The 9,684-nt window shown below is 39.6% G+C and overlaps 1 protein-coding gene and 1 long non-coding RNA gene across 3 annotated transcripts; both read left to right on the forward strand.

Moving 5' to 3' along the window:
• The first annotated feature begins 272 nt into the window (after positions 1-272).
• On the forward strand, positions 273-8,983 carry LOC126596238 (putative clathrin assembly protein At5g57200). Of its 2 annotated transcripts, XM_050262753.1 has the most exons (16): positions 273-432; positions 534-608; positions 733-802; positions 1,092-1,189; positions 1,345-1,483; positions 1,576-1,703; positions 1,813-1,905; positions 2,062-2,112; positions 2,203-2,268; positions 2,375-2,440; positions 2,581-2,661; positions 2,744-2,821; positions 3,014-3,193; positions 3,292-3,367; positions 3,495-3,613; positions 8,417-8,983. In XM_050262753.1, exons 1-16 carry the CDS (start codon positions 430-432, stop codon positions 8,822-8,824), a joined length of 1,731 nt encoding a protein of 576 aa, XP_050118710.1. In that variant the 5' UTR covers positions 273-429; the 3' UTR covers positions 8,825-8,983. The 2 variants fall into 2 exon arrangements, with proteins under 2 accessions (XP_050118710.1, XP_050118708.1); XM_050262751.1 differs by lacking the exon at positions 273-432 and having other exon boundaries at positions 504-608.
• On the forward strand, positions 3,620-7,920 carry LOC126596240 (uncharacterized). Its single transcript, XR_007613928.1, has 2 exons — positions 3,620-5,523; positions 5,629-7,920. It is a non-coding gene; the product is annotated as an uncharacterized LOC126596240 (long non-coding RNA).
• Positions 8,984-9,684: the final 701 nt, after the last annotated feature.

A 9,684-nucleotide genomic window follows, 5' to 3' on the forward strand; every position in this document is an offset into this window, starting at 1 on the left:
CTAAAACCTATATGGCATTCATCATTGACTTATGCCTAATTAATAAAAATATATCATTGATTAAGTCCAAAACAAAAATATAGCATTGATATATGGCCTAATAGTAAAGTTTTTATTAACTTTTGGCTAAATTACCTAAATTATATTTGTTCTATGAAAATGATTCCCAATCAAACAATCAACACGAAAAAGCTTAAATTCTTTCTCTTCTTATTTTGAAAAGAGGGAGAATAATAAATAGGGGATAAAACTACGAAAATACCCATATAATAATAGTCCTACCAGTTGGGACATTTTTGGAGGGGAGGAGAGAGTCGTTGATTGTTTTCGTTGTTGGAACGACACGGTTTCGGAAGAAGAACAAGAACATCATCTTTCACCACCACCACCTTCGTCTCCACCACCATCTCCTCCTCTGACATCGTATCAATGGTTTGATCTCTCTAATCCCAACACATTATAAGTGTTGTTATTCTTTGAAAAACCCAATGAATAGATAAAAACCAACTTTTATTTTTATGGGTACTTTTCAGAGCTTTCGGAAGGCCTATGGAGCTCTGAAGGACTCTACCAAGGTTGGCCTCATCAAGGTCAACAGCGAATTCAAGGTGCGAAAAAGAACCGATTCTGGCTTGTGGGTTTTGTTTTGATGAGCTCTGTGAATGCATTTGCATTTTGGTTCTTTGATGAAATGCAATTTTTGCTGAAATATGGGTTGTGTTTTTTTGGAAGGATTTGGATATCGCCACTGTGAAGGCAACCAGTCACGTTGAGTGCCCTCCGAAGGAACGTCATATTCGAAGTGAGTTGTGTTTGATTTCCTACATTTGTGAATTGTATGATATGGATGTGTTATCTGATTGAATGATGAGGATATGAATCTGCATTATAAACTTAGTGTGGCCATCAGATTTGCAATTACGTTCAATTTCCTTGCATTTGCTAACATAATGTTTGTAATTCTATTTTCCAATTCTGTTTTGAATTCCATGGTCAAAATTCCTTGCATTGATGAGCTTTCCCAATTCAGTCATGTTCTCGTTCCTGATTAATATTTGTGTGTGTTTTTTATTTCTTGTTCTGCTGCCTAGAGATTTTCTCTGCGACATCAGTGAATCGTCCACGCGCAGATGTGGCATACTGCATTCACGCGTTGGCCAAGAGATTGTCCAAGACACGGAGTTGGATTGTAATGCCCTTTATTCGCTTCTTGTTATCGTTGTTTTTGTTGTCATTCATAGCTGGTATAACATGCATATAGGAAAAGTATGTCCAGTAGCAGTAGCAAAATGGTTGTTAAAATCTACCAGGTCACTTAACAAGTGACAAGTTTACAATCTACAGGTTGCCATAAAGACATTGATAGTTATTCATAGAACATTGAGAGATGGTGATCCTACCTTCAGAGAGGAGCTTCTGAACTATTCACAGAGAGGACACATTCTCCAAATTTCCTATTTTAAAGATGACTCAAGTCCCCTTGGTAAAACGCTTCCGCCTTTGATGACGGTATATTATGTAACATGTGGCCGATGTTTGTAACAGTCCCTTCTTACACCAACTTTTACCTTGCAGCTTGGGATTGCTCCGCTTGGGTTAGGACATATGCGCTCTTTTTAGAAGAACGGCTGGAGTGTTTCAAAGTTTTGAAATATGACATTGAGGCAGAGCGTTTGACCAAAACATTGCCAGGATCAACCAAGGTTTGGTTTATATTTGTCATTTTCATGATTTAAAATTTTACTTTTTTGTGTCTCTCATTGAATGTCATGTTCAACTTTAGTATAACAAAGATACCATTGAATCCACCAGGTCCATAGTAGAACACGAACGCTGAGTGCTGATGCGCTCTTGGAGCAGCTACCTGCACTGCAGCAACTTCTTTTCTGCCTCATGGGTTGCCAGGTAATAAGTTAATATGGATACAGAAAATCTGATCTGGCTTCGTTCTTTGAGCCAAATTATTTAATCGGTCCACTACATCCTCTCTTACTGAAACAGTCATGAAAGAACCATTTTGTTGGTTATATTGTTAATTTCTAATTTGCTCTTATTTTGCAGCCCGAGGGAACAGCTTATAACAATTACCTCATACAATATGCCTTGGCTCTGGTATGCATGAAACCTAAATTCCTTGAGAAAACCAATATATGCCTTTTTATTAGTTCCTTCTGAGCTTCAACAATGTTCTTCTCCATGTAGATATTAAAAGAGAGCTTTAAAATATATTGTGCCATCAATGACGGAATTATAAATCTCGTTGACATGGTAAGGCTCTTCTAGACTCATATTTCTCTGAGCTGAATCAGTTATCATATGATACCTCCATTTTTTATTTTAAAATTATAACAAATCGAGTTATGTCTTCCTGCAGTTCTTTGATATGTCAAGACACGACGCAGTTAAAGCCCTCGATATTTACAAAAGAGCTGGTCAACAGGTACACAATGATACGTTATTTTTGAATCTTTTTTATAACAATATGTTGTAGGGCAACATGTATTGCTGGAATAGATCTTTTCCCATAGTTAAATTAATTAGGATACCCTCAAAAGCAGTTTTTTCTCTATTGACCTACAGGCTGAAGCGCTTGCTGATTTTTACGAGTGCTGCAAGGGTTTGGATCTTGCTAGAACTTTTCAGTTTCCAACATTGAGACAGGTTCCACTTTGCCTTCTACTGGAATATTTAAGTTGACTCCATTGCATGGTCTCTCACAAATCTTCTTCTCTACACTGAACAGCCACCACCATCATTTCTTGCAACAATGGAAGAGTATATAAAGGAAGCGCCAGAGTCAGGTTCCGTTAACAGAAGACTGGTGAGATAGAATCCATATGAGTATGAACATTTGAGTACTGGATATGTATGTGCATTAACATTAAGACCCTTTGAAATATTTGTCGCACACAATTTCTGTTGACATGCTGTATATTCAACGGTCATGCTTATTTGTATATTTGAACTATTAGTTCTAATATTCAAATTTCTGATAATTTTGTTCCGGCCATAGGAATACCAGGAGACAGATGAGCAGCCTCAGAGACCTGAAGAACCTCCTCCCCCTCCAGAGCCTGAAAAACAAGAAGAAAAAGTTGAGGAGCCACTGGCTAAAACAGAGGAAGAACCCCAACCCAAGGAAGAAGAAGTCGAACCTCCTCCTTTGATATCAACTGAGGACATTGATCTGCTGGTACGATATTTTATATATGCGTTGTAATTCATGTTTTCTCTGATGTCAGTCTGTGGATTTTTTCCATTTATGTTGTGTCTTTCCTTTTCATTGTCTAGGGTCTAAGGGAAATAAATCCAAAAGCTGCAGAAATAGAAGAATGCAATGCCCTGGCTCTTGCGATAGTTCCACAGGGTAAGTTTCGTTGCATGGTATATTATTGAGGAAAATTTACACATGTCTGCATTGTCGAATTTAAAGATTTGTTCGCTGATATACTTTATGAATTCTGTTTTATAAAATCATATTTATACATTTTCAGGGAATGAACAAAAATCTGGAGCAAGTTTCAATGATTTTGCTGGGACTTCCGGTTGGGAGCTAGCGCTGGTGACCACACCAAGCAACCATACCAGCCAAGCGCCCCAAGACAGAAAGTTGGTTAGTCTTCTTTGCTTTTCAAAAAGATTTTATTTTTCAGCCCTTTCGTTTTCAGTGCAATGGTATGAAAGCTACATATGGATACAGATGAAATTTGTATTTAGGGTTTAATTCTTTGTTGATTGTTATTCTTCTCTTTGTCGGAGGATATATATTTATACACACAGCATCTCTTGTGGTACAATTAAAGGAATGAATCCTAACTAACTAGGAAATACAATAAACCAATAATTACTTTCCTAATCAAATAGGGACTCACACGCCAACACTCCCCCTCAAGTTGATGCGTAGATATCTCCTAGCCCCAACTTGTCAAGTGAGTCCTGAAATCTTCCGGCAGAAACTACATGAGTTAAGATGTCAGCCAATTGTTCTTCTGTCCTGACCAACGGAAGGTCAATGAGCTTAACATCCAGCTTCTCTTTTATGAAGTGCCTGTTTACCTCAATGTGTTTGGTTCTATCATGTTGTACTGGATTATTAGCTATCTCCCGCGCTACTTGATTATCACAGTATAACACCATAGATCCCTTTGGTGTGAATCCTATTTCAGTAAGTAGGATCTAAAGCCATAAGAGCTCACAAATACCATGTGCCATTCCCCTGTATTTCGCCTCTACTGACGATCTTGCCACGACATTCTGCTTCTTACTTCTCCAAGTCACAAGATTACCAGCCACAAACATGAAATAACCTGATGTAGACCGCCTGTCAGTAATATTCCCAGCCCAATCTGCATCAGTATATCTCTTCACCTTCATGTGTCCATGCTTTTTGTTCATTAATCCTTTCCCATGAGCCCCTTTTAAGTAACTAAGAATCCACATTACTGCTGCCATGCGATCCTCACTTGGTGCATGCATAAATCGACTTACCACACTTACGGCATAAGCAATATCGGGTCTCGTAAGTGATAAGTAAATCAATCTTCCAACTAACCTTTGATACCTTTTTTATTTGTCGGGACTTGGTCTTGATAAATTGCAAGGTGATGATTTTGCACGATCGGGGTATCCACGGGTTTACATGCCAGCATACCAGTTTCTGATAACAAGTCTAACACATACTTTCGTTGCGAAAAGTATATGCCTTCTTGAGACCTAGCAACTTCGATTCCCAGGAAGTATTTGAGTCCTCCGAGATCTTTCATCTCGAACTCAGAGTACAAGTATCCCTATAACTGTTCAATCTCCTTTGTGTCATCACCTGTAACAATCATATCATCCACATGTATAATGAGCAAAGTCACCTTACCATCCTTACGCTTCATGAATAAGGTATGATTTGAATTTCCTTGTCGGTATCCATAATTTTTCATGGCCTAAGAAAATCGTCCAAACCATACTCTAGGTGATTGTTTCAAACCATACAATGCCTTCTGAAGTCTGCATACTTTCCCATTGGAGTATTCAATGTCGTAGCCTGGTGGAAAATCCATGTATACCTCTTCGTCTAAATCTCCATGCAAAAAAACATTTTTACATCAAACTGTCTTAGAGGCCAATCAAGATTAGCAGCAAGAGATAATAGAACTCTAATGGTATTCATTTTCGCAACTGGAGCAAAAGTTTCCTGATAGTCAACACCAAAGATCTGTGTATATCCTTTGGTTACTAATCTTGCCTTGTATCAGTCGATCGTTCCATCCGCCTTATGTTTGATGGTAAACACCCATTTGCACCCTACTAATTTCTTGCCCTTAGGAAGTGTAACCACTCTCCAAGTCTTATTTTTCTATAATGCTTCCATCTGAATTTGCATTGACTCTGTCCACTTTGGATCTCTCAAGGCTTCTTCTACCCTGGTAGGAATTTTAATATTTTTCATTTGTTGAACAAGTGCACAGTATTTCGGCGAGAGTCGATGAGTGGAGACATAGTTAGCAATTGAATATCGCACCTTCCCTTCTGGTGAGTACCTTTCTGGTGGTTTTCCCCGATTATGTCTAGGAGGCAACACATAAACTGATTCGGTAGGTTTTGAGTGAGTACTTACCTCAGTAATTATATCTATAGGATTGACGTGTACCAGAGGAAGTTGAGAAGGGCTATTGTTGTCATTGTACGTCACACTTGGTCCAACTTCATCCCTTGCAGCATGCCCACGTGGGCACACACCAAACAAAAATTTATTTTGTACCCTGACAGCAGCTGGTCCACTTACTGCCGTTTGCCTGGTCATCTAGCCCACTTGGGCTTTCATTCCACTCAGTGTTGTTGCAATCGGTGCTGTCACAGTTAGCTGCTGCCACACGCCCATTTGGGCTTTCTCTTCCCATGTCATCATGCCCATTTGGGCTAACTGCAACTTGATAGTCGTCACGCCCATTTGGGTTACTAGCAGCTTCACCTTTTGGGCTACTTGCAGCTTCATTCTCACGGTCCGAGTTGCCAGCTAGGCCGACATCCACATCCACCCATCCATAATCTTCATCTCCAGTCGTCTCCCCCCTGAAGAGTATGGCTGGGGGAAAAATAAAGTTCATCTTCTGAGAAGGTCACGTCCATGGTGACGTAAACATGTTGAGTAGGGGGATGATAACATCTATACCCCTTTTGTTGAGGGCTAAAGCCAATGAAAACACATCGCACCGCATATGGATCAAGCTTACTCCGTTGATTTTTGTGAAGATGAATGTAAGCTACAATCCCAAAAACTCGCGATTCCAGATGAAGAGTGGAAGGGAGAGAGTCATGATCAGCGAGCACAGCCAAAGGTGTTCGGAAAGAGAGAACCCGCGATGGCATTCGATTCATGAGATAAATGGCATAAGGCACTGCATCAGCCCAATATGTTTTGGGTGCACACGCACCAATTAGAAGTGCACGGGTAACCTCAAGCAAATGTCTACTTTTCCGTTCAGCTACTCCATTTTGTTGAGGGGTCTGAGGACATGTAGTCTCATGAAGAATACCTTTGTCTTTGAAGAACTAGGACATGTCCAGATTGAGATATTCACCACCATTGTCAGATTGGAGAACTTTAACAGGAAGTGAATATTGTGTGTAGACCATGTGATAAAATGTTTTGAAGATTTCACCCACATCACTCTTATTTTTCATGAGATACAACCAAGTCATTCTAGTGCAATTGTCAACAAATGTGACAAACCAACGAATTCCATTCCGAGAAGTAACTGGAGACGGTCCCCACACATCAGAATGAACTAACTCAAAAGCAACCGTTCTTTTAATAAAACTTGGAGAATACGAAGCACGATGACTTTTAGCTAATGTGCAGACATTACACTTGAGGCATGAATCTGAAATGTTACTAAATAATGATGGACGTAATTTCCGCAAATATCTGATGAGGCATGACCAAGATGACGGTGCCACAATTGAACAATCTTTAACTTTTACTATCTTGACTTCGAACTTGATGAGCACAGCCTTGTGTAACATTGTCAACATAGTACAACCCCCTTCTCTTAATACCACGCGCAATGATCGCCTGAGTTCGGATATCTTGAAGTAAACGGAATGAAGGAAACATTAGCACAACAGAGTCTAATTGTTCAGTAACCTGTCCCACATATAATAGATGACTAGACAATGTGGGAACAAGTAAACAATTATGCAGGGAGAGAGTTGGAGTAAGTGCAATTGATCCGGCTCCTGTAACTGGAGCAACTCCTCCATTGGCAGTAACTGTACTATTTCGTGGAGGCAATGTTGTGGAATTAAAGAGAGTATGATCGTACGTCATATGATCCGTAGCTCCGGAGTTAATAATCTAACCTGTATCATGATCAATAGCCGCAATTAGGGCAATGCTTGTGTTACCTGGATCTTCAGATTCCTCGTTTAAAGTAATCATACTCAAGAAAGAGAGCTGTGGGCCCAGTTCATCTGGGTCGGCCTCCTGTTTTTTTCTCGCAGGTTGGCAGATTCGGCCCAAGTCACTGGCAGTATGATTTGAGTTGGCAGACTTGGTTGCTATTCCTTTGTCGTCAGCCATAGGTGGTGGCTTTTGTGTGCTTCTGATTCAAAGTTCTTATGAAAGTCTCTTGTCTCGAGACTTTCAAAGGCAGTCGGTGATTGTTTTTTGGTCTGTGATTTTGGCAGCAAGTCGAAGAGCTCGAGGCATTCTCCAGTCGGCTGGACAGCCAGCAAGAAAAAAAATTATATTTTCACGCTGGCAGTAGCTGGGATTAGGGTTGAGGCAGAGATAGGCCGAAACCTGCTCTGATACCAAGATGAAATTTGTATTTAGGGTTTAATTCTTTGTGGATTGTTATTCTTCTCTTTGTCGGAGGATGTATATTTATAGTACACACCGCATCTCTTGCGGTACAATTAAAGGAATGAATCCTAACTAGCTAGGAAATACAATAAACCAATAATTACTTTCCTAATCAAATAGGGACTCACACGCCAACAGATACTGTTGGGATCGGCTCTGGTTAGTCCTCACTCACTGAATCGGTCTGGTCTTGAACCACCTGGTCCTTCCTAGACAGTTTGGGATTGAATTTCTTTCAATGTTAAGTTAGTTGACTACGAGATTCAGTACACATACATACTCACTTTCACACTTTTTTTCTGAATCAAGGAATTGAAGAATCTGAAATCTAACTTGGTCTAGAGTAGAGTAGTTAAGTTTGCATTTAGATTGCAGTTGTTTGCGTAGCTAAATCTCAGTTTCGGCCCTCAATCACCGGACTTTTCTTTCGTAAAAAGGAGGCCAAGGGGCAATACAACTGGAGCTACAAGCCACTGCCGATTCACTAGATTTACATGTATAGATTACTACTCGTATTCTTTCAGTTTATATTCATGGACATCGTTTGGGTTTTATCAGGCTGGTGGCTTTGATAATCTGTTACTTAATAGTTTGTATGAAGATGAAGGTGCCAGGAGACAGTTACAACTCCAGAATGCAGGGTATGGTTATGGCACGACGAGCTTGCAAAATCCATTTGAACAAGCAGCACAGCAACCCGTACAAGACCCATTTGCAATGTCCAACAGCATAGCACCCCCTACAAACGTGCAGATGGCGTTAATGGCACAACAACAACACCAGCAAATCATGCAGCAACAACAACAGCAACACCAACAACAGCAAAACATGATGATGGTACCTCACCCGTATTATTCTCAATATTCCCAACCAATGCAATCCGCAGGCTCTGCAAACCCGTTTGGAGATCCATTCAGCATCCCTCCTAGTACAATGCCAAACCAGGGAAACCAAAACCTAATATAGAAGGCCACTTATTTCATGATTTTATCCCAACTATTCTTTCATTCTTTGGAGTAGTAGTGTGATTTTGATAAGCTCATTCTTTGTTTAATCTCTATATTGTTTTGGAGTGTCAATGGCAACAATGGAATGCATACCAATCGATCTGCTGTTTAGATCAAACTTTTGCTCGTTGTTCAGAGTTTACGGGTGCGTATCATATAGTTAGTATTTCAAAATTCCACACAACTCGAATGGAGGTATTTATAGAGAACAAGATACAAGCATAATTGAATAAGTAACCCCAATTTCTTGAGAACAAAGAAACCTGCATCTTAATAAAACAAAATTCTCTAGAGAAGAAACCCAAACCTCATCAGCATCATGCACACTTCGTCAACATCAGTTTTATTCAAATATGATGATTCTTGTCAATTGGTACTCGAGTGGTGACCAGTCCAAGCACTTAAATGCGTGTCAAAAAACTTTAAGTATTCCTCCACAACAATTCTTCATTTCACTCACCTGTAGCATTCAAGTTATGGAGTTGATCGAGGTGGTGGAGGTGATGGAATCTTGTAATAGAAAGTCTTTGCAATGCTTTGGAATCCATATAGGAGAAATAGGGTAGACCTTTAGATTGATTTTATTAAATTTCATGAAGTACTTTATAATTGTTGATCTTATTGGTTGGTAAGTATGGTTGGATGTTAATTGGATTATTGCTTTGGTTGGATTTTTATTGGTTTGATCATGACTTGTATATACGAGATGGAATTCGTATCATGCTTTGCAATAATGAAACGTATGAGTTGGGTGAGTTACGTGGGTTTGTCTCGTGATGAATTGGAATGGTTTAATGTATTGGAAAGATTGGATCGACT

The sequence above is a fragment of the Malus sylvestris genome, chromosome 13 (genome assembly GCF_916048215.2).
Source record: "Malus sylvestris chromosome 13, drMalSylv7.2, whole genome shotgun sequence".
Classification (NCBI taxonomy): Eukaryota; Viridiplantae; Streptophyta; class Magnoliopsida; order Rosales; family Rosaceae; genus Malus; species Malus sylvestris.

Excerpts from the sequence above, each read along its gene's own strand:
- LOC126596238 (XM_050262751.1), top strand. The coding sequence starts at position 519 with ATGGGTACTTTTCAGAGCTTTCGGAAGGCCTATGGAGCTCTGAAGGAC. Across the intron at positions 1,484-1,575 it reads AGATGACTCAAGTCCCCTTG|CTTGGGATTGCTCCGCTTGG; the intron begins GTAAAACGCTTC and ends TTTACCTTGCAG. Across the intron at positions 3,194-3,291 it reads CTGAGGACATTGATCTGCTG|GGTCTAAGGGAAATAAATCC; the intron begins GTACGATATTTT and ends TTCATTGTCTAG.